Raw genomic sequence first — 26165 nt, forward strand, 5'->3', positions numbered from 1 at the left:
AAAAGCTCAACTTGAATGACCCTGGTACAACTTCTCAATGACACAAATAAAAACCTTTAAATAAAACTGAATTGTGCTGAGAGTATCTGTAGATGTATCAAAGGCACAAGACACTCTTAACCATGTTATCTCGTTACAAAATTAATTACAGAATGTCTTGGTATCCTTATTGATGATAATCTCACCAGGTTAAACATAAGAAAAAACAGTGTTTTCACTCCATATTTTAAGCTCTGTCTGTCTGCTTTTACATCTAATGTTCACTATAAGTTGTGTTTCCAACATTGTGAAGGCTAACTGAGGAGCATTTATTTTTGGTTTCTCTGACACATTCCTACATTCAGCTTTTTTAAGGACATTTTTGTATTTGACTTAAAACATATGGTGAAACATTTACACCTTTATTGGTCCTATACTAGTGGGCTTAGGATCAATATTCCCTGATCTATATCAAGATGCACTGTGCAGGAAGGTTGCTTGGGGGACTTGGGGGCATTTGTATTATGCTGGGTTACTGTTGGGTAAAGGCTACTTCTTTTCTCAAGAGCTTTCTATGGAATTGGGAGGAGGAAAAAGATTTTTGTTTTGAGGTGGATGAGGAGGTGGATGGCCATTAATACGTTAAGATTAGATGCAATTACTTGACTGTATTGTCTCATGAGTCATACAGTTATTCAGAAAAACAGAAAAAAAGATCAGAGTATCCCTTTGAGTATGCAGTCTTATGTAAGCAAGTACAGTACAATGCAAAGCCTTATGGACAACATAAATAATCCTCAACCAGTGACTTATATATATATATATATATATATATATATATATACATACATATAAAGCCTAGAAAACACAGCTGTGCTTTCTGTGCGTAGTGATACTAGAATGTGTGAGAAAAAAAATACAACCATTACTGTTTGTAAGATGGTGTGAAGGATGAGAGCTTTGTTACCTCCTAAGAAGATTTCATTTCATTTTTAATTACACCAATTACGTCTTTAAAATGCAAACAAAATTTGAAAATGTAGCCTGCAGGAGTATCAGGATGTAATTAGAAGAAGAGATTTCACACAGGTCATGAGTCTTCAAAACAATCAAAATCTAAAAATGGCACAGTTTGGAAACTAACTCCTATTAACTAACAATTGTTCTTGTTACAGAATTAATACTACACCCAGTGAGGGTGAAGCCATGGCTGGTAAAACTGTTCTGCATCTTGACCCATTTGAACATAACATTATTTATTAAATCCCGTAAAAAGGTGTACTACACAGGATTTTCCTGAAACAAACTCATACAAAAATAATCCTTCATCACTTATGACCCACTAGAAGTGTGTGGTGGTGTATTTATCTGCAGAGACTCTGCCGTCTGCCTGTATTTTCTTATTATTTTGCTGTGTTTGGGACGCTTCTGGGTGTTAACCTTTGGGCAGTGGGTGTGTAGCCCCCAGCCAATAACCTTGCACAGGGTGTGAGGTCAGGACTCATAGCGTAGTTACATCGCTGTCTCCGTCTCTCTCCTCGACTCTTTGTCTGTGTCATGGATGTATAAAGACAACAGGTCTGTGTGTCTGTTTGACCAAGGGTGGGGCTGAACTACACACACGCAGAGCAGAGATGTCACAGCTGACAGGAGGAAACTGCACTTTGGTTGCATTCACATAAATTTTTTTATAAATTTTTATAACTCAGCCAAATTTAGCAATGTTTTGATCTGATTGGTATGCATGCACATATATCAATTCAATTATTCAATGTAATTATACTAACCTTATAATTTCCAGAATACCATAATTTTACATTATTTTTAGTATAAAAACCTTATGTAATGGGTAAATCAAAGAGAAGACAACACAGGGCAGCTGCAGTCCCTCAGAACTGTAGGCAGTAAGCCCCCACCTGCTTTTAACCTGACGGTGTAATCTCTGTCAGTCATCACATGTGATTGGTCGCACGCACACACACATCAACACAACATTCAGGCAGTATATAGAGTGTGCATGGCTGAGCAGTGGTGAAAAGATCATTCTATTATTCTGTCTTGTATTAATTTACAAAAAAAAAAGAAAGAAAAAAAGAAATCGGCTCTCAGACAGGAGCCAGCTCAGAACCAACTTGTTCACGACCGACACATCGCTAGCGGCAGCGGCATGGCTAGCAGTGTTTCCTCGGAGACAAGTTCAATCGCAAGTAAACACTAATGTCAAGTATAAGATATTCTGTTTGTGGCTAACATTATTACAATGGATGTGCGCAATCTAATCTGTGTGTTATTGCTGGGGTTTGCTAGCGTTAGCATCTAACCTGTTTCTGTAAACAGATGTAGCTTATGTCATGTTATTATCGACAGACAGCAAAGATCTGTACATTAATAACAGCATCCTGCATGTTAAACTACAGTATATTTCCAGTTAATAACCTGCACCAGACTGCATGCTGCATCAGTCACAGTCAGCCAACACATCAGGTGAATGATACCAAGTAATATTTGTATTTTAATGGGTAAAACTTACATCAGTTACTTTTGCTATGGTGGCTATATGAATTTAGGACCTGAAACCTTCAGTGAACTGATCACTAAAGCTTCTTCTGTGCTGTGTTTAGAGTGAGCTACAAGGAGCCATGGCGCGTTTGTCTGCTGTCATCTGATCACATTTGATCATCTGTGCTGAACAGATTCCTTCATCTGCCACAGTGAGAGAAACCAGTATCAGCAGGTGAGAATGTCGTTCTGACACACATCGACTGTTTTAATCCCACAATGTTGCCCCTTGTCTGCAGGATGTGTAAGTAGGCAACTGTTTGCTAACACATTAGCCATAAACACTTGACAATCAAGCAGCACGCCATGACTGTGCTTCTGTGTCTTTGTTTTGGAGTCTGTCTGACTCACTTAATGCAAACTTCTAAAAGGGACAAATTGGCAACCTAAAAATAAAAGTTCAAGAAACTCATTTGGAGACTATTTTGTTTTTCTTTTAGGGTGACGCACAACGTTCTCCTGGAGCAACAGCTGGTATCATGTCCCACACATTCGGTACCATCTGTCAGCTGTGTCATATGGACAGAACAAGATGTAAGTGTGGATGATTCAAGGCATGTGCTGTCCACGCCTGTTCAACAGGAAAACACAGCAGATAAGAATCTTGTTAATCAGATATTACTGGGAATAAAGATCGTTTTGAATGATCGTGTAGCCCTAAAACAGAAACATACACACTTCGATCATAAATGCAATATGATTCTCTTATGGATTCAGAGCTAGCTGGAGTCAGTAACAGTAAGTGCCTGATGCTGTTTCTATTCAACATACAGTTATGATGTTTTATGAACAGTAGTCTGAAGGTTCTTAAAAATGATACCAAGTAGATACGCTATCCATAAAATCCTGTATCACGTTCAACAAGGTGCAGTTCAGTCTATTGCATAACCACCTTTATGGCTAAATTGAACTGCATAAAGAATCTATATATAAAAACACATTAAATGTTAAACACCAGAGAGCTGCAGGACCAGAAATAAAAGCCTTCTTCAATGTGAAGCTGCAGTCACTAAAGTATGAACTCAAGAATACAGCAAAAACACAATTCTTGCAAAGACAGTACTGGGAATACTGTTAAAAGCTGTCTGACTGGGATGATTTGGGATAAATGGCATCATACTCTGGTGACAAAATCAGCACTCAAACCAGTCGACAGAAGCGTGATGTGCAGCTTCCCTTGGGATATTCCTAACAAAAACATAAAAGGCTTTCAGAGTGTTTTCGCCTAAAACTGTTTATAACCACATATTCTGTTTATCTGTTCGGATCACACAGCAATATTTTATACAATACAATATTAATACACAAGCAATATTTTTATTTTGAGGCAATATTGAGGCAGATTTTTTTTTAAAATGTATGATTTTATTTTGTGAGGACTTTGCTCCAATAGTCATTTTTTTTTTATTTTGATTGTATTATCTTTGGGATGGAAAATGTCATTCAACACAGCAGCTTTCTTTTAAAACCAGAAAATCTTGACATTACTAAAATTTTCAGCTGTTCTAAAGACAATGAACGATGGTTTTTGCTCTGTTTTATATCCAAATCCAAATTAATTTCCACTGTGTTTAACCATCTTCCCCCCTTGTCAAACATTATGAGCTGAGAACTTCTCTGGTTACTGGCTTTTAATGAGAACTTATTTGTGTATACAAATATCAACTGGCAGGTCGTAGGCCAAGATTTATGACGATAGTCTATCTGATTATTCTGTAAGAGCCCCTGAAGCCTACTGTTCCTGCTCCTTTATGACTCACTTCAACACCGAACTGATCATACCTCTCAGATAGAGTTCAAAAACAACATTAAAAAATGCATCTTAAACATAGCAAAGAGATGTCAGTTCAGTGTGATGCAGCACAGTTTAAAGGATTGCAAGATAATTTATGGATGGAGAAAATATTCTCCAACCATAGAAATGTCATGACTATTTCTGTTTCTGAATATATTTTAGTCTCCTCTGATAATTAATCCAATAACAACATGAAGAGGGGGTAACGTTTTTTGGGTGCTTAATTAGGACATGTGCAGACATTGGTAGGGAGTACTGATTGAGAACAAGGTACATTAGTATTCTATGGTAAATTCAGTGCACGACACTGTCTGTGTCCTTGTCCATTGTTCAATTTTCAGGCTATTTAATTGTCGAATAGGGAGACTTACTGCCTCCTCATCAACATTTTAGTAGATTTATCCCCATAACAACCAACTTAATTCTTTTATCAGTGTCCACATGTCCAACCATATGTTCAACATGGAAATGAAGGTGGAGACTGATGTCGTAATCACAGGCAAAATGCAGATGAAAGTCCCAGCAGGGTAAACTCTGAGATGCAGAGACGCACTCTGATGTATGAATAAATTAAAGCAACTGAGGTTAACCGTAAATCTGTTATTACTAGCTAGACGGCAATAAAACCTCAGCACCAGCGCTACTTTTAATCCATCGACTGGTACCACTACTTATCTGCTCTAAATGAAAATCATTACCAGCATACTTATGACATATAGTTGATATACTGCAGGAGCACAAATTTAAAAGACTGGTGGGGAGATGTGACTGCAGAGGAGTTAAAGCACATCATCAGAGAGATGTTGCTGTGGTTCTGAGGGGAATGATGCAGCCCAGGGACTATTATTAGTATGGAAAGTCCTGCATAGCTACAGCCTGTACCTGCAGACAAACTTCTCAAGCAGAAGTAAATGGAGCTGATGTCAGTAAAGCAACAGATAAGGTTTCGCCCCCGTTAGCACTGCAGTGAAAGTTATAAGCACTCCTTTCTGATCAGCGGTTCATCCGACTGAGTCAATTATCTTGTCTAATTCTGAATCTAAATGATTATTTTGGCAAATTGAAAGATAACAAGGTCAATCAAAGTGTCAGGACAAGGACGGTGGATGTCAAATGCAAATCTCCCGAGTTTTATTTCAGGATAATAGCTTTCAACAACTTGAAAATTAAAGACATATGTAATTGTTGTTGTGCCTTCGTCAGATCTCGTCAGTTCCCCCACAGTGGGGGAGCTGACAGTGACTGACAAGCAGCAACAACTTACTGGAAAGACAAAAAAGCCTGTTTATGATTTGCAGCGAGAGCAGGAATAGAATATTCAGTCCATGGGCCAGTTTCACAAAGACAGACTTAGACTATGGCTTAGATATCACAAATAGTTAGACTTCAAATGGACGTCTGAATTCATCCGTTGCACAAATCGGTTTAAGCAGGACTACAGTACAATGAATTCTGGGTAAATGAATTCTTTTTTCAAAGTAAAAAACATGGCTGACCAAGTAACCGTGTCCAACCACTCAGCTCCATTTACTAAAGCAGAAAATGTTTGCCTCCTGAAAGAATTCAACTGAATTCAATTGAAGATTCAGCAAAGAGTAACAACTTAAAAAAAACCTGATATGGAATAAATTGCAACAACAGTAAACAGTGTTAATCCCACAGTTGACAGAAGCATCAAAGACGTTCAAAAAAAGATATAAAAACATGGTACAAGACAAAAAGAGAGAAATATTCAATAGAAATCCTAAAACAGGAGGACCACAGTGAAAGCTTAAAGACATAATGGAAATGGTTCTGCAGATATACGCCTCTGTCGCCTCTGTTTTGGGGGATAAACAGTGGATGACGGTGCTACTGCCTGTGCGGACGGGAGTAGTCTTTCAGGACTCGCTCAAATAGAAATGTCCCAACATTGTATGATTATACATCATACAGAGGGCAAAATTATTGTACAAATACAATATTTATCATACATCTATCAATGCTGTCCCTGACAGACACCGCCCAGTGCTGGCATGACAACAGCCCACTGTGTCAAGAGGGAGAGACAGAGAAAAATGACAGCCAAGAGGAGAACACAGGTAACATTAGGCTAATAATGTCTCTAGCAGTAGTGATTGTTTTGATGGTGACATCAGTATGGGGCGGGAAAAAGGGAGCTTCAGTAGGATACACTGAAGTTGGAGATGCAGTTAATGGAGGAGTACATATGTTGTGTATACTAGTAGTTTCTGTAATTCACGCATGTTTTGACATGAATTTTACTGAGACTGCAGTGCTATATTTCTTTTTGTCATGTTATATCAAGAGTTTCCTCTGTTAGTGAGCAACTGCTAATTGTTATTGTGGTTTTAATTGAGTCATTATTTATTGTGTCCACAAAATAATTTATTGCATGAATGTATGTTAATTAACTTGTGAGAAAATTAACAAAATGTTTTCTTGTAACACCTGAGTTAAAAAAACTAAGACAAACAATTGGTTACTTATTTTATTCCTTTATGTAACTGAATGGTCATGGGAAGGCAGGAAACATGGAGGCTCAGTTTCATTGTGATTTCTGGATATTCATCTCTGTTATCTTCTCTTCCGGGTTCAGGAAGCCAAAGATCCCTTATGATTAATGAAGTAAACAATCTTGATTATAGTTGTAGTGTTAATAGGAAAAAAAGTGATGATGAAGCATTTAATATTTTAAATTGCTTGGAATTAAAATAGCCTGTTTTTGTCATATACTGTGTCAAGTTATGCAGCGCGACAGTCGCACAGATGATGTTGCAGACTCTGCCAGGTGCCATCTGTAGTTCTCCACGAAGACTGCGAAAATGCCTTCACTACTGTGTTACGTGTCAAAGCATGAGCTGCACTGTAGCCATGGTTTCATCAATGGTTCCTTGCTTCAAAGTGCGAGGTTAAGTTCAGATATTTTTAATATTTGTGAGTCATGAATTGATCTGGGCCAACAAGTAACACAGTTGAGGAACCAGAGATTTAGTAAACTTCCTGTTGCATAAAATCTCCTCGCAGTGCAAACCTGTAGCAGAGCTGGGACGCTGTGGCTTATTAATGTGGCAGGACTCAGTACCACAGTTAGGCTCAGGATAGTTTCCTTGGGCAAACAAAAATGATTGATGATGTCCTCATGGTTGTATGTTTCTAGCTGGTTACTGCGTTCTCTAAAAACTCTTTCCCTTCTCGCTGCTCACTCCATAACAGTGTTAGCAAACCACAAATTAGCAGTGTTTTCCTCCTTTTTGTTGTTGGGTGCCACTTTGTCAGCAGGTGTCACTGATTGTTGCCATGGTAACATGGGTCTTAGGTCTGAGTTAGCCTGGGGGTAGGGTGTCTAATTGTTTTGGCTTAAAATTAGTCAAAATTAGAGCAAAATGAAGACTGGCCTAAAACTACAGACTAAAATATCTCTGTAGAACTGGTCCATGTCTCAGGGTGATAATCAGGGTCAATCAGTTACATGGTTGGAGTGGCACTATACACATCAGCACACGCCACATAATAGCATTCTGTAGGATGACTGATAATATCAATGGCTATATGGTATACACTGACAAAACTTATTTAATTCTATCAAAATCCGTCTGACCCGACACAGACATCTAAATTACCCATCATGGTGAGAGGACACACACCTTTCGTTCCGCTCTAATCAAAAGTGTCCCCGCAATGTGCTTCACCCGACTTTCCAAACAAGTTAGGTGTCACGTTAGGCCATGAGCCTAGCAGGTGGTGTGCTCTCCCTCCTGCTGCACTTCCATCCTCAGTCTCAGGATAGAGTCTCTGTGCCAAGGAGAAGCCCACCACAAATAATGGAGAAGGCTAATAATGGCTTGCTAGGATCAATACAACAGCGCTTTACTGGTGACTTGAGGGAGTCATGTGGAGTTGCTAACCTCTGCACCATCTTACTAAGACGTTACCCTCGCCACTGGTGGCTTTATCGAGCCGCTTGCTTGTGTGATCCTCCGATCGATGGAGGAAAGGAGGCGACATACAAACATAATGGCCGAAGTATCCTCCTAACCCCCCCTCCTTCATCCCTCGGTGTATATCAAGATTTTATAAAGGGAAAACAGCAGAGGATTGCTGAGGGCAAACTGTAGTCTCATTTGTCTCTGCCTGCCTGGATGCCATTAGCGGCACAGGGATCGGTTGAAGGGATGAATTAATTTACAGTTCGGAAGAGTGTTAGCAATTAACAGCCTTGTAATGTTGTCCTCAGGCTGTTCTCAAGAAAAACGGCCAAGTCAAAATAATGGAATGGGGAAACATGCTATTACACTTAAAAAAAAAAAAAATTTTTTTTAAAAAACAGCAGAGCAATTACAGCTGACCAACTAAAATGCACATTAATGGACTGATCTTCAACCCGATAGAATGACTCAGCAATGTTAAAAGTTTGTATTAATGTTTAACAAAATTGCAAATCAAAACTGCTATTCTAAGGGATTATCAAAGACTGGGTCAATGTTTTGTTTTTGTTGTTTTTTTTATCAAAAGCTATTTTAGTGGTAAAGAGCACAAAAACGAAGTGCATAAATGTGCAACGTGGGTCAGACACAGTTCAGCCTCCGTGTTGTGCTTAAGGTCAGGCTTTAGCAAAGCCCCGGTGCGTGACAGGGTGTGGGGTCAAGCAGTGCAACACTCTTCCTTCCAGCATGTGGGCTGACAAAACACTCATCTCTGTACAAATACTGCAGAGCCAGGATGAACACGCTGCTCTGCCGCTCGCTACAGCCTTCAAGGAACCCGACGGGGAATTTGGATTTTTCAGGTTTGAGGATAAGCAAATCCCATTCACGTCAATGCGGTTTCCTGACATACAGCCCGAGACTTTGCTCGGATTATCTTTGATACCAACTGCTGTGAGACTACTACAACAAATTATATTAATAACGATTTCCTCTGTTGAACTAGACCTCTTTTTAGAGGATTAAAAAAAAAAAAAAAGCCCCACAGTGTTAATAACTTGCCTCCGACATGCTGTTTGTTTATTCTTTCATGATCTGGCAGATTTTCAGGAGCGATAGGTCAAAGAAAAGACAATACATTCTCAAATAACCCAGCTACTCACATTGAATTTGATGATGTCGTATATCAAATAGCGGGGGACGGGCTGGCCATTCACCTTGTCAATGATCATCTCCTGCAGGGAAAAAGACAAGAGTTGGGTCAAGAGAGGTAGAGAGGGAAAAAAAGAGACAGGAGGTGTACATTTATTTGGTGCAATGAGCCACACACTCACTGAGATAAAGACCCGAACAGAAAAGATGGACAAATTATATACAACTAAAAGTTCTGAATATGGGTGATCTTCATGTCAAAGCATATAGGAAATGTCTCTCTTTGAAAGTAGTTATGCAGGATGGAAACTACCAGCGGGACACTAGGGGGTGAGCAATCTCGAGGGGATGCATGTTCAGAGAGGCAGACGCCTGCAGCCATGGGAGGAATACATATGAAGGAACTGGGGAGGTGGGTGGGGGGGATATGTATATGCATGTGTGTGTGTGTGAGAGGTTGAGTCTGGAGAAGGAGATGAAGCAGAAATAGCACAGTGCATTCATTATGCAAAGCTCTCGAGTTGAGAGTCAGGTGCAGCGGTGGTGCAGGACACCCTGCAGACACATGCTTTGTTTTCAAGGAACTGTTACACAATCACGCAATGTAGTGACCGCGGAGATGAGTACGAAAACCGCACCGCAGCTGCACGGAAACCGAAGGTGGGGTCTCATCTCTGATGCTTTACCTGTTGTGTTTTGAGAGCGAAGATCTACATTTAGAGAACTCTATTTATTCCCTTTTCCCTCATAAAATATTTAGGCGACTTAACTGCTGTAACTGACAGGTAAAGGGGTAGCAGGTAAAAAAATCATTTAAAAGGCTCAGCTATTACTCAAAAACTATATTTTATACATTCATTTGTACCAAATGAATTAACATGATAGTGACAGGAATATACAAAACAGATGGTATTCACAGTCACAATGTTTGACAATTAACAATCAGAAAAAAGGAACGTTTTTTAAAGCCAGATCAACCTGTTTTTATTTGATTGGCTAAATCTGAGTACCAAGGCCATAGTAGTCAGGCCAGATGAGCACATTGTACATTTTTTGAAACATGCCTGCATTCCTGGTTAATGCTCCGTTATCATTTCATTTACTTCACAATGTGATTTCAGATCAGTATTTCTCTACAGCTGTTCCACCTGTGCACCATGTTGGTAAGATAGATGGAGCCCTGGTGAGTTGATGTTATACTGAAGTTTTCTATCTGGAATCATTAATATATTACTAGGGATGCATATATCTGCACATATCCCATATGCTGATATTTTCCAACTCATTTGGGCTGTTTACTGATGCTGATATATGTGTATAATTTTTTCCCACCTGGCTGAGGAGACTATTACGCATGCAATCACAGACTGTACTAAGTATGATCAAGAAAGACAATAAATGAAAGAAGAACTTAAAAAGACTGGAGTTCAGGAGCTCAGCATTAAAACTTTAATGAACCTGCCAAGTGGGTCGAACAAAAGAGTTTTCTTTGAGTTTATTAGCCAGACAGGATTAATGGGTCAGATTTAATCTCTGGCACATACTCTGAAGCAGAAGGTGGGGATAATGGACCTAACACACTGGTTGCCAACTGCTGTTATAAACCAAAAAGAAGTTTTTTCAAATATAGAGGTACATCCTGTTAGCTGAGGTGTTTCCTATCCGTGCGGCCGAACACAGCAGCTCCTCTGCAGGCTGCGGTTTCACCCTGATGGTTCGCAGGCTCCACTTCACTCAGCTGCGTGACAGACCCCGCTGCTTCTTCCCACTTTAACCTGAATAACAAACCTGGTGTCGGTGCTCCGGTTGGATCCACACGGAGAGCTGGGGCTAGCTGGGAGGATAGCGGATGGTTAGCTGCAGCATGGCCGGAAAGGAAAGCACAGCCAGCTAGCCATCCACACATGTTGTTCTATGCTGCCATATCTTTGCAGATATTTTTAGATTAACGTGTTTTGAATATAGATATGAAAACACGTTTTTGAATTTGAATCATGACCTCGTCCTTCTGTGAGAAAGCTTGTGATTGTGATGTCACCCACTGGTGTCAGAAGGGACACGTCGAAGAGAAAACCCGGTGGCACAAGCCGGGACTAAGGTGGAGATAAAGAGCAAAACTGTCACAGTCAACCACCACAATGAACTGTGTAGCCAGTAACGCCTGTCAGTCAAGCAAACAAGAGCCGAATTCTCTTTGAGACTTAAAAGTATAATTCGACATTTTGAGGAATCCAATTACTCACCTTCTTGCAGAGAGTTAGATAAGTCAATCAATGCCACTCTGATGTCTGCACACAGTGAAAATGAAGCTACTGCCAGCAGCCAGTTAGCTAACTATTCCTTTAATATCTTAGATGAAACACATCTCAAAGTTGCCTCTCTGACTGACATGAAGAGAAATTATCTAATGAGACCACTAACATCTTGTTGAAAAAAATGATTGACTTTATATCTTTTCACCATAGAAGCTGGGTTTTGGCTTCACTGGTAGTTGTGTGTGCCACGTTTCCAGGATAAGGAGCAGCTGCTTGACTTCTTGCACCTTAATGACTACTGATAGTGTGTACATCAATCTAAAGAATGTAAAAAGTAAAAAAAAAGTGCATCCCTACTGAGGGAGACGTGATTTCACTTCACACCTCACAGGACAAAAAGAACCACACGTCCACGTTCATTTGCCAATACCAGACGGGTAGAGAGGAGAGAGGGGAGCGAACGGCAGGCATGCATAGTGCTGTGGGAGGGGTTGGAGGGAAGAAATGATGTCATTCCAGGAGGCTGCCATCACTATGCATCTGGTGCATCGAACCGTTGCGCAGACAGACAGCAAACGGATGAATCCATTAATTTGACCAAAGGAAACCGCCAGGAATTCAATTTACATAGCGCAGTCGTCCGATATCGGAACCTGAGATGATGTAAAGCTTATTAAAACCGTACAACAAAAAAAGAGCATGTAAAGACAAAGACCAGTGCCTTTGGGACTGAAGATGAAACATCAGATAACACAGCTGGGCTTCAACAGGGCTCAGTGTAAACAGCCAAACACATCCTCTCTGAACGGAGAGCTAGAAGCATCAACAGATAAATAAACACCAGTCAAAACAAACCTTGTAGCAATCTTAACACATATCCGCACCGCTCCTTCAAAAGGAACACTAATACGCCACAATTATGTGTCCCGCCTGAGAGAGGAAACTAAATTCACTGCATCAATCAGCGGCTGTTAGGCCGAGAGGAAGCACATACATACTCTACGTTAAATTGCTAAACTCTGGCAAAACAAGAGCTGGAGGAAAAACAAAAAGAATGACAGGAAACTTATCTGTTCTCTCCAATAGTTGAATACCGAACACAAACAAAAAGCCAGACGTATCTAATCAAATCCCAGCTGACTACATAAACACGCAGCAGTTTCCTTGCCTGGGTTTTTCAGTTAGCGAGTGTGATAATGACTCATGCATGTGCACCTGCTGCTGGGGAGAGCTGGGACCTGCGCGACCTCGACCGCACAGACATGCCAATAAAAGTCTAAGCTTGGTATTTTAGGGTGAGGATAAGTCACCGACCCCCCCCCCCCCCCCGCCGCCGCCGCCACCCCGTGTAGCTCGCTGTCGAGCTTTACATCACAACACGGTGTGGAACAGAAAGGCAACAGTGGCAGAAAGCAGTAAAACAGTTCATTAGTCTTTTCTCCAGGATATGGATGATCATTTTCCTGTCAGCCGTCTTTGACAGGCTCTACTGTCAGACTGAAATGTGCTCTTCTTTTACTTAATCTTTGGCCACTGATGTCGATTAATCTATGAGACTGAGCAGCAGGAGTAGGATGGGAATGTTATGAGGTCGGAGACGGAGAAGGGAACGCAATTCCAGTCAAAGGAGGAACATGGTTAACTATGGGTAGCATTTTCAGGAAGCACCAAGAGACGATGGCGCTTCATAAAACATTAAAAAGAAGTAGGACGAGGAACAATAACTTACCCCATCCAGCAGAGTATTTGCTAAGTGGACACGTGGATCCTTCCGGAAAGGAAACTCTAGGTTCGCTATGTGGAAGATAGTGTTGTCTCTGTCGATCATGAACACTTCGTTTTTTCCGTTGATCAGCATCATGTACCTGTGGGGAGGAGAGGATGAACCGTTATGTAGCTGGAGAGTTGTATGTGTGCTGTTCACTATACTCGGACCGCTACAAACTAGCATCACCGCTAGCAAAATAGAGAAAACCATATCTGTCTCAGTCGATTCTACCTAAAGCCAAAGACGTGACCGTTCACATTTTGAATCTATCTATCCAATCGCTTGCTGCATAAAAGACTGAGTTGGAATAACAACTCATGTGGATTATGTGAGAGGGATACTGAGACTGTAGAACATATTTTCTTCCAGTGTGCATCTGTGAAGGAATTCTGGCTTTCGTATTAGAGCTGGCTGCATCTAAATGTGACATCTATGTAAGCTGGAGTGCTTGAAGGAGAAAAACTTGGATTTTCTGGTCAATAATTTGATTTTGTTGGGTTTTACATTTCATTCATAGATGTAAATATTTAAAGGCTACATCCCAAAATAAATGGAAGAAGGAGCTCAGTTTATGTGCAAATTTTCTTCATTGTATAATGGACAGAAATGCCCTGAAATTTTTTTATTTATTGGACTTGTTTATGCTGTTTGAATAGGACCCTCACTCTTAGTTAACTTATTCTAATTGCACCCTTAAGCATGTGTTTTTCTTTTTGTCTTTAATACTGTTAAACATGAACATACACTTATACAGTAATGTGTCACTGCAGTTTGCCATATATCAATTAACTTAATTAGTTAGCATGTTTACTTAACCACTATTGGCTGTACAAGCCTTTGTTAATGTTGAATTACACAGCAGCTGTGTTCGATGTTGTTTTATAGGTTGTTATTAAAATGCTACAATAGATACATTTAAGTACTGTAGGAATTAATTACTGAAAATGACTTTTGTTTTTGTTTTTTTTACAAAGACATTAAGCTGTGCCCTCTTCATCATCTAATATTTCTCCAGACAGACAATCTGAACAACAGATTAACAAATTTAAAGGAAGTTCTGTGATAATTCAAATGTAAAACATAAACTGGGTTTTAATTTGTATTCAAGGGATCCTTAAATTAGATTTTTGAAGTCTGATTAACTAGAAGTTATGTTTTCATGAATATTCTTAACAGGTATAATGTCAAGTTTTGGAGGGAGGTTAGCTTGCTTCAAGTCTTCACTTTGTTTCTCTTAATGTTTTTACATGTGAATTTTTTTTTCATAGCTTACATTCAAATCGCAATTTGTCACAAGTAAAAAGGAGTGAAAACAGCAGGTTGATTAACACGCTTTACTACGTTTTCCCCCTGCTGTATGGAACTGTATTTTTTTCACGGACAGTTATCATCAATTATCATACCACGGTCTGGGTGAATACTCTTTTCAGATTGGCTGGCAAGTGTGCATTAAAACCGTTTAATGCACACGTAGTTCGGCTCCAGTTAAATCACCATACTAAATTCATCCGCCACCCAACCCGTAACCATAGCAACATTAAAGAGCACAGCTGTCAACGCTTACTCGTTGTGAAGTTTTGAAGAATGGGACGCAGCAGAGGAAAAAGAAATGGAGAAGAAAAGAAAGAAACCAAGCGGAAAACGGCACAAGGAACTGACACCTGAAGAGCTTAAATGATAGAGGAAGAGAAGGATGAGATTTTTTTTTTTAAAAAAAAGGCAACAAAATGGGCAGTAAATATACTGAGAGACTTTCTCTACCAAAAAACAAAAGAACACTGATTTGGAGACTCTGCGTTTATGCTTAATGACATCTTACGTGAATTTCATGCCTGGGTTCAGCCTGGCGGCAATAACAGTGTGGCAAGTTGTCATGACAACTCTTGCTTAATAACACTTTTGATTTTGAGTGCAAAACTTTCACCAAAAAAATTTGCAAATGCTTTTATTTTATATTGTTGGCGCATGACCATGGTTTAAGCAGGATTATCCACCCTCCGCTTCATGTCGGATGCTTCTTGGCCTTCTTGGTGCCTTAAAACCGATTATCACACACCTACGCCTTGATTATCCCTTACTTATGACACTTGTAACACTTTATTAATAAAATAGGCATTGCTCTGCTGAAATATCAATCCTCCAGAAAAGCAAAGCTGCCTATGATTTCCTTTAATTTGTTTATTTGGAGGATTTAATATGGTAATCATACTTTAATTAATTCATACTGAACTGCTGTGAGCAAAGAGGAAAAAAAAACAAAAAACACTTGAGATTTGGGTTCCACTCAGAGCTACAAAAACCAGCAAAGAACCTGTATTTATCTCTAATGTGCAAATTGGTGTGTTTAATTCAAATAAACAAAAAGGTAAAGGCGTTAAGAGCTTTTATCGTGTCTGAGAAAAGAAGGAAGATTTGCAAACAGATAACTGCTAATTACAACATATTACTTAAAACAACCACTGCTCCTTATATCTAGCTGTGCTTTATAATAGGAGTTATGATTGAAGAGACAAAGCACTTTGGCAAAAAAATATCAACATCACAACTTTTCACCTCACAAAACTGAAGCAGGTAGGTTTTAAAATCTAAGAAGTTTTGGTTCGCACACTCTAAATTCCACATACCACCACTTTCTCACTTCAAGACTGAGCATCAGAAATACTAAACTATCTGGGGCCGACGAATTCCCTTTTCTATTACAGCTGTCCTTGGTTGTATTGCACCAACACAAACTTCTTAACTCTATCTTCAAATAGCATACATCACCAGTGGTTAGGTGATTTGTCTGCATGAGCGGGTAGCTAATCCATGGCCAGCCTTTGCAGGTGCGATAAAGACTTCGAAGTTAACAAGAAACAGAAAAAAATAATTTGCAGTCGTCCACGAATTCAGTTCCTGCAGGGGGAAAACTTTAAAAACCCCTTTGACCAAACACATGCAATCCAATGCAACAGTTCTACAATATACTTTACACTACTATTGTTAAGATGTGAATGTTCACTTTTTGTTGAGACTCTTATGGTCATTCTTGAGGTGGTATCTTGTGTCATTATTGGATTAGAATGCATTACACTGGGAGTTTTACCGTTTTTTTTTGGCAATCACATCCTGTATACTTCCCTATTTTGGGTTTGGTAAAAATTAAGTTGAATATTAAATAGAGTAGAGAAACTCCAAAGACAGGATATTGCTGGAAAATTACTTTTTTATCCATGAGCAACTTGGAGATTTGAAAACCTGAGAGCAGAGACTGTTAGACTGTTAAAATAGCTGTCAAAATAGGCCAGTTTACCAGCGTGGGCCCCGATATGAGAGTCTGGCTGGTATTAATTTGACTCCACTCTTCCTCTACATGATACTCACAGGTGTGCCAGTTTGCTGGAGCATGAAGCACAAGCATCAAGCACCCTTACGCATTACATCTTAAACTTGTATTTCTCCATCTACACTCTTGAGAAATGATACAGTGGAGGAGGGGAATATCATTAAATAGCATGAGTGCACACTTCAGGGGTGAACTCAAAATGTTCTACTTTGAGGTATAATCTTCTCTAGATGCGGGAGCTTTAAAAGTAGCTTGTTACCAGCTCTCATTCCGTGAGCTGATTTGTTATAATATAAACACCCCATATGGACAAAAAGTCAATGAAATCATTTTTAAACCCAATTACGATTTCAAGCAATTATCCGTCTCTGCATGAGCTATTCAAATGAGAAAAGACGTGCCTGAAATGTGGTGTGTAATGGGATGTTTTGGTCTGATTGGGGTGAATTTAAACTACCAGAGATGACTTATTTGTATGAGGTCAATTTGTTTATTTGTTCGTACATGAAGAAATGTCATAATTAATAAGGGCCAAACAATTTCTAATCAAACAAGTTGAAATGAAGCCTGCGTGTAATCACAGCCACTGTCAACCAAATATGTGTAGTTTCAAGTAGCCAAATATACAGACTTGGTGATAAAATATAATATCCAGAGAAGCACGAGTGTAAGCAAAGCATTCATACCAAATGTTTACTGTTTGAGCAACGTCGTGGGATGATCACTGTGTTGGCAGACACTATAGGCAATTTCAAACGAGGGACAATAAACAGACAAAATCTTTTATCCTCCCTTCTGTTGGTTCCCAAAGATGAGCTGAGAAGATGGGTCACACCCAGAAACAAAGACACCATTGTTTCCTTTCTGTTGATTTACAGTATAAAGCTCCAAACAGTAACAGCAGTGAGCATTCACCATTGAGCATTAGCACCCAACTCCTTTGTTAACATTGTTATTTATTGGGTTTCACATATATCAGTCAATTTTGATGTTTTCAATTAGTTGTTTAGTCTAAAAGATGTCAAAAAATAGTGGAAAGTCCTCATCACAATTTCCCAGAACCCAAATTGCTTCATTTGTCCAAAACAGTGTAAAATCCAGAAATAGTCAGTTTACAGTACAATAAAACCTAGAAAACAAGCACATCCTCATTTTTTGAGAAGCTGGAAGTCGAAAATGTTTGACATTTTCAGGCACAGCTCTAGAGATGGCAATGTCGGTCTGCTGGTCTTTTGTCCACATCTCAACAACTGTTGGCAGAATTGTTGTGCAATTCTGTACAGACATTTATGCATTTTCGTGCTTCCTTGATTTTTTATGTAATGCTACCATGAAGTTCACATTTTTAGAAAAACATTTCAAACAACTGATAGATGAATTGCCATAAAATTTGGTACAAACATTCAAGAATCGTGGTGATCCTCTGACTTCGCATCTAGCGCCATCATTCGCTAAGAATTTCTAGCATAACTGTAGACTCCTCATTTTATTGCATGATAAATACCCATAGAGCGGCTGGCGTTTTTTTACTCAGAGAGAACTTCTATTCACATGAGGAGCGCAGTGAAACCCCGAGAGAGGTGCAGCGCCCGAGCAGAGCAGAGAGGTGGAAACAGTGAAGCAAGTGAAGTGAAACATAAAGTTTTACTCGAGCTGATGACAACTCCATGCTTGATAATTTAGTGCAATAAAAAGCTTTGAGAGTAAAAAGCCAATAAGAGTCATTTATTAAAACACCTTTTCAACCCTGCCCCCCAAAAAATTAAATAATAATGAAAAAGAAGAAAGAAAAACTCCTAACGATACCCATCCCCTAGTAGTTTTGGGGGGTCTACCACCCCCATGAAAATAGTCCTAGGGGACACACTATGGTAGCTTCATTAAACACCTCTTACGAACCCAATTACACTTTACGGTCTGCCTGCTGCTCTTTAACACAAAATACCAAGTGGTGGATAAAGCAGGATGAACTAATGAGCAACCGCAGTCCTTCTATGTTTCGAAAGGTTAAGTATCCTAATCAATGCACTTCAACATGGAGGCTAATTAGCTTCCTACTTTAACATATTAGGGAATTTGTGCCATGAAAATTGACAAAAAGCATTAATGGTGTACAAAGTCAGGCTGAAGGGAAGTACACCTTTCAGTAAAACAAAGTCTGATGACACAGATGGATTTGAGAAGACTTCCCTGCTGACAAAGCTATGCATATCTCATACCTCTGTGATTCTCCATCATTATCACAAAGGGATTAGATGTAATAAATATGCCATCAATACCAGCTGGTTCAAAGTGGGAAATTTGACAAGCTGCCAAGAACGTGTGTGTGTGTGTGTGTATGTATGTAGAATACTACACAAGCTGACAGAACTCAGCACTGAAAGCAGAATTGTGCCTGTTGTATAAAAAGATAAACAGCTTTTCCGTTGTATAAAACTGCAACTAATGATGTTTTCATTATCAATTTATTTGCCTAAAATTTTCCTCAATTACGCAATTAATCCCTTAGTCTATAAAATGTCAGAAAACTGTGAAAAATGCTCATCACAATATCCCAGAAACCCCAGCTGACATTTTCAAATTGGTCGTTTTGTCCAAAACCCAAAATTATTCATTTTACACTGATTAGAAAAGCAGACAATCCTCACGCTGGACGAGCTGGAACCAGAGAATGTGTTATATTTTAGCTTGAAAGAGAACCTAAGCAATTATTTGATATGAAAATAGTTGCCAGTTAATTTTTGGTCGATTGACTAATTGATTAAATGGTTTCAGCTCCAGTGTGGCATCACAATAATGACAACTTTACTTAATGAATCCAAATTGCAGCATGCTTAAAAACTGAGCCACAGCAGGGTGAGCAGATAATAAAGGGTTGACAGAAATCATGGTTGAAAAACAATAAAGAATATTTGCAAATAGTATAACTTACGGCTGCAACTAAAGATTATTTTCATTATTGATTAATCTGGTTATTTTCTCGATTAATCATTTGGTCTATAAAAATCTAAACTGTTGCTTTATTTGACCAGAAATATTTGGTTTATTATCACATATGACAGAGAAAAGCATCATATGTTGATCAGCTAATTGATTGTTTCAGTAACATTTCAATATGAGGCTGCAAACTGAATTCTTAGATGGAAAGATGGTTGCTTCTAATACTGAACAGAATTTCAAATCCATAAATGACAAAAAAAAACTCCATATATAAGAAATAACATAAATAAATAAATAAATGATTTTTATTCCCCTTATAATTTGTTGAGATTGAGAGCATTTTATTGAGAATACAGTCCTTTTTTACTATGTCCATCATTCTTAAGGCACAGCATGGTGTAAAATTACTATCCAGTTTCGAAGGAATTACTACTTTCAGTCCAACTTAACAGCTCCAATTTTCAAAATAGAGGAGAATATGTAGCTATTGTTGTGAAACCAAGTGAAGTTGGGTAGGGATGAGAAGAGAAGAAAACCATCAGCATGACAAAAAGCTTCATCTTTGATAAATGCCCTACTTATACTTAGCTGGTGATCATTTCTACTTTAGCTTTTAGTTTGGAGGGGGGAGGGGGGGGGGGGTCGAATGAGATGCTAGACATTACCAACATTATTTCCATTATAGTTGAAGGCTGGCCAAAGAAAGAGGTAATCATAACCCTCAACACCGTCTTCATTTAAAAGAGAGGAGTGGAGAGCTCAGAGGGATGAGCTTGACCCTCCTCCTCCTCCAGTCATAACAGGACAGAGCAAGAAAACACTAGCCCCAAGACATAAAACAGGGTCATCCAAAAGTCTTCCAGCAACTGCAAAGGAAAAACAAAAAAAAAATGTGGGAGGTAAAGGAAAGAATGGCCAGATATAGCTACAGAAGGTTTACATTTTCAGGGTGGGAGTGGGCACACAATGAAAGCATTAAAAGGCGATGAAGACTGTGCTCGATAAGAAAGGGAATGGGAAATGTCTGGATAGCTCAGTTTAGGCAAATGATGACTCCCACAGACAGGAAGGTCCTCTTGTGCAAAGGGATATTATCTTTTTATCCCTGAAAAGAACCAATGTCTGAGAAGATCAAACAGACAGACTTAAGTGTCACTACAGAGAAGATCTGTCAACCAGCGAGGACACAACAGGACCGCGCTGAGCAGAAACGGTTACTATGCTGTCTAATTGGCCAGTTAGCCATGGCTAACACTGTCAAGTATGTTCAGAAGAGACCAGGAGGAGACCATTAGTGCTGCATAACTCCCAGCGGTCCTCTTCTTCATCGCAGTTTCGCCGTCTTCATCTCTTTCTCTCCCACTCTGACGGTATAGCACCAGCAGCCACTGTATTCCTTTTTTATGACCATCAGAAAATATTCTAATGTGACCCTTTATTCATACAAGTGTGCGTCCCTCCCCGCCTGCTCTCTCTTTTACGCTCCTGTCCTCTGATGGGTGCTGTGAGCCTCTGATTTTATCCTTATCCCCGGGCCCCGTCCCTCGAGCACTTTAACCCTAATGAGGCACAGACGGCCATTGTGTCGGCTCTCCCAGACTATTCCTGCGGCATGACTGACAGCAGCTGAGCTCCAGGGGAGGCCTTAGATCAAATCTAGCAGCTTTGCACATCATTAGCGGTGCGTCAATGGGCAGGATTGCTCTCTTGTGTCCAAAGAGGCCAGGTTGACTTCTCCTTTAGACAATAGAGTTAAGAGTTAAATCCAAAAGAACCAACACCCGATGTTGAAAAGAACAAACCACACACGGCACGTTACATTACTACATTCTTCTGTTCTCCTCGGTGCTGCTATGACATTTGTTTGGAAAAAGCTACATCCAGACAAAATGCAGCAGGGAGGTATGATGGACGTACTTGAGGGTACATTGCCTGAAAGTCTGTTTTTAAATCATTTAAACCTTTGTTCAATAAAAGAAGGATCCCAAAACACACTGGAGTTTTGTAAGAGTTGGCAAGAAAACTACATTTGTCTTATCAGCCAGGTCATATCACAAATCACTGCAGCAGAGGAAACATGTCCCATCCCTACTAATGAAGACGCCTGCTAATTCACCCAATTTGCCAAAAGCAACTCTGACTTAAGCCCATGTGGACTTCCATGTGTAAATGGAAGAACCTTAGGTTAACATCTGACAAGTATTCTTGTGAGAGATAGAGCATTGAACAAGACAAAAAAAGATTAAAAAAAAACACTAAAAAGAAGCTTTAAGTCCATTTATCTGCCAGTTTTCTGCTAATAAAGAATCACAAATACAAAAAAAAATGGATATGGAGATGTACAAACTGTCTGCTCAACAGCCTCTGAGTTTGTTCCTCATCAAGACAAGGCTCAGCTTAACCACATTACAGCTTCCCAGTGGTATCTTTGGCATAAATCATTACAGAGCAGGTGCACCTGTTAACAAGTGTATGTAGTTCCCTGTTACACAATTTCCGTGTTTGTAGGCTATAATTTGGAGTCACAAATGCACAAAGCTGCAATAAACAGCCCAAAGTTTTAGTAAGAATATTTACCTGAGGGGAAGGATTTTACTACAATATGGTGTATGAGATGTCTACTAAGCAGGGATGTAGATATCAGTAATAATAAAATCAAGAAAATAACCAACAGAAACGGTGAAAGACATGTAGTAATTATTTTAAAATAACCTGCCAACAGACAGACAGCTACTGTGTCAAACTCTTTTTACTCAAAAGATCAGGCACGTCGAACACTTGATTATCGATGACTCATTTTAAATGAACGAGTGAAGTTGTAGTTTTACGGATAGGAGATGACTTCGAGGAGAAATTTAACAAAGTCTTTCTTCAGTCCAATTTCTTCTAATCAAGCCCAAGTTGAGCAGCATTGTTTGTTGAAAATCCCAAGGACATAATTGGTCCCTTTCCCTCCTCTTCCTCTCTGGGGCACAAACCAATCTAGCCATGACAGAAGGCTCTACAACAAGACGATTAAAATCCCAACTCAGCCTATGTTTCCCCTCTTGGCAAATCCACTGATTTTGCTGTCCTTTCCAAAGCCCATTAGAAGCCACCTCCTTGGCAGATAACACGCGGTGACAGTTTTTTTTTCCCACTGTGTGACTTGTCTGTGCGTCAGGGATGGCTGCATAATATTTTTAGGTTAGTGGGCTTTCTGTGATACTCTGTCACCATATTGCCTGTTACTGTTCTACTGAGCAAGGAAGTCATAATTCTTGATGCGTTAGACATTAGAAGAGACGGCAGGTGTGCGGGGAATCATCCAGGTGAGGCTGTGAGGAACTCTGTCAGAGCGTTAGACGTAGTTGAAAATGAACGTTTTTGCTCATTTAACTTGTAAAAAAAAAAAAAGATTTGTATGAAATCAAAAAGGAAATTACTCACTTTGGAAGTAAAAATGACTTGCATTAGAATGGTTAAGATAAGAAAGTTTCCCTAAGTAACAAAAGAAAGCTGGAGGGATTTAGAATATGTAATACTCAAGCGAGGACCTCTGGCAACATGCAAAGAGAACATCTTTCTGGACCACCTTGAAGAGACAAATTTCCTATTAAAAATCCATTTCTGGTCTTAAAATGCCACTGGCTAGAGAGTAGGACACTTAATTAGAAATTCTCTGCACAGTCCACGCAAGTCATGGCAGGAATAACAAGTAAGATCACACTGCACAGCTGCAATCAGTAATCAGAATCAGTAAATGTACACAACATCAAAACACATTAATCTTATCTGATTCATTGAAAGCCCTTCACATATATTACAGCTTTTTCATCATTGGAGAGATTTTACGTTCAGTGGATACCAAAGAGAGCACACTTCCTCCCTGTTTTGGCTTTAATGCCGGGGTTTGTTGTCCATCAATCCGAGGTATTATCCCCCATGTAATGCAGACACACACACCTGTGGAATTTCAAATCGATTGGATGTTTTACTTCACCAAACTGTCTCTCATCATTCTCTCTTTTGTGCAAATTCAATTTCACAGAAAAGCCAAACTTGGATGAAAGGTGTGACTGTTTGCTGGATTAATTTAGCCGCATAGTGGTTCAGGCGAGGCACAAATAAGAACTGTGATCAATTCCTCAGCTCAGTAGAAATAAGTAATATCAGACCGACAGCATCCAAACAGGCTGTCCTTCACATGTACCTATAAATGTAAGCTTTCCCTCATGCAGACCACAGATCCACATCACAACACTACATCCATCTTTTCTGCAAATTCCTGAATACTGTATAGCTTGCATATCAATTTCCCAAAGTATTGAAAGAATTATCATGAAAAAAACACTGCTGTCAGTTAAGACATACAACGAAGCAGCAGACACACCAACAGGAGGACTGGCACCATACTGACAAAGGGGAAACAAAGAGAATCAAAGAAAAGAGAGAAATCAAACCTTTGCCATGTACAGTAAATATGCAGAGGTTGAGTTTCTGAGGTTGCACACACACACAAACTTTATGTAGCGGAGCATCAGCAAACTTGCAAGAACTTGCAGATATTCTATCAGGAGTTGGGGAACATATTTCTTTATGAAAAGATAGGGCACAGCCTTGTATTACACTTCTAGAAAAATTTCTATAGTGGTTACTCCTTACTCGATGTTTGTGTGATTTGTTGCAGTTCTATCAACAACTGAATTACAACAACTCAAATGCTTCCACTCTCATATGGTCCCCCAGTTGTTCGAAAAGTAATTTCAGTGGTACAGTGACTGGCAGGAAAAGGTTGCATGTGTTAGGGTGGAACTAACATGGTGTATGATAATGAAAAATGTTTTGATGTTTAATTCAAATCTGCTGGCAACTGTGGAGTTTTCAAGAGAGAGCGTCAGGGTCCAAGGAAGCGAAGGTACTGTATGAAATCACTGACTGTATCAGGTGCAAAAGTCCCTCACTTTTTTTAATACAGCACACACACACACACACACACAACACTGATTGAGTTACACTTCAGATAATTAGTCTCCTTCAATTAGACTCAAGCACAATATGTTCTAGTGAGACGACACTCTAAATTATTCTGATGGGTGGGACTAGTTGTGACACAGATGGCCTATAAACAGAGCCAGTGCTCATTTAAGCTCTACAAAGACAGCAAGCCATTGTCCTTGATTTAAAAAAAAAAAGAAAAAAGAATACATCATTTTTTAAACTAACTGTACTTTTTATCAAACGCTACACAAACAGGAGTAAATAATGCATCTCATGGAGGCCATTTTTAGTACATATTTGATACACTAGTGAATGAACGGTGCATTGACTCAAAATGAACTACAGTGCCCATGTTCATCATATTCTCAGCGTAGGATATATCCTACGGTTCAGTGATGACTCATACCTAGCACATTGTGTCTCTCTCTGCATCTCTCCGTTTACCATGATTTAAGATATTAGGAATCACTACTCTTAGAGTAGCTAGAGGGAAAATAGGGTGAAAGAGGAAGGAAGGTGCTTGGGGCAGGGGAGGATGAGCTCAGTTATACTCTCTATATCAATTGAAGAGCAAAACTTTTTAACAGCACTTTCAAGTATTTGCAGATGACAGCAGTCTATTACACACGTAAGTAGAATCTTGGTCAGGTGCCAAATCTGTACTCTGCTGGTCTCGCTCTTACAGGAAATTAAAGCACTGATATGTAAAATTCTGAAATTGACTGCAGTCATTAAATATTCACCAGCACACCAACAGGATAGACAGTGCTTTATAGCAGACTACTAGAATACTGAAACCCCCTTTCCCCTCTGCACTAGCTTCTGGCAACAGAGGCCTAAAACGAGAGAAAACAACAAATTCACTCAGATATGTGACAGGAAAAATAGCCTTGCTGCATATCTTAGTCTACATGGGGAAGATTGGACGCAGTCGGCCTGTTCAGCCTGTGGCTACATCAGTGAAGACGATTTACAATTATAATGTCCACATCTCCAAATCTGTACAATGACCATTCAGGTTGATTAGCTATATGAAGTTACAGTAATTAAACCCTAACAAGACACCGAAGTCATGTTAGTATTTCTCCTTATCTTCACTAACAAGCCAGGAAGGTAAATTAACACCTCTGACGCATACAGCTCCTTGTATTGACTGTCACGGGAGCCTAGTGAATGGGAAGAGAGGCCAATCACTCCAGACAGAGACACAAAGAGCGATACCTGTATTGACATAGGTGGACAACTAGTCACTTATTGTAAAGAAGATCCATGAACAATAGACCCACCGTGTGCCATCAGCTTTCCAGCTGACTTTGTATGGATTCTGCTCCAGGAAACGAAGGTTTTGTCTATCCATGGATACAGGCTGCGCACCAGGAAAGCCAGATCTGCAACAGAAATGAACAGACAATGAATGACATTTGATCAGTGACCCCCACAACTATGACCTCCAATGGTAATCCAATAAATGCCCAACCCTCACCAA

General features: G+C 39.5%; 1 protein-coding gene across 2 annotated transcripts in view; it reads right to left on the reverse strand.

The window, feature by feature from the left end:
- The window catches only part of rngtt (RNA guanylyltransferase and 5'-phosphatase), a 92618-nt gene that overhangs the window by 51391 nt on the left and 15062 nt on the right, over positions 1-26165 (reverse strand). For both annotated transcript variants that reach the window (XM_044376760.1, XM_044376759.1), the window contains exons 8-10: positions 25966-26067; positions 13396-13531; positions 9423-9494 (exon numbers count right to left, since the gene is read on the reverse strand). In XM_044376760.1, the coding sequence (XP_044232695.1) occupies positions 9423-9494; positions 13396-13531; positions 25966-26067 (310 nt within the window). The remainder of the gene's footprint in view (positions 1-9422; positions 9495-13395; positions 13532-25965; positions 26068-26165) is intronic.

Source organism: Thunnus albacares, chromosome 16 (assembly GCF_914725855.1).
Source record: "Thunnus albacares chromosome 16, fThuAlb1.1, whole genome shotgun sequence".
Classification (NCBI taxonomy): Eukaryota; Metazoa; Chordata; class Actinopteri; order Scombriformes; family Scombridae; genus Thunnus; species Thunnus albacares.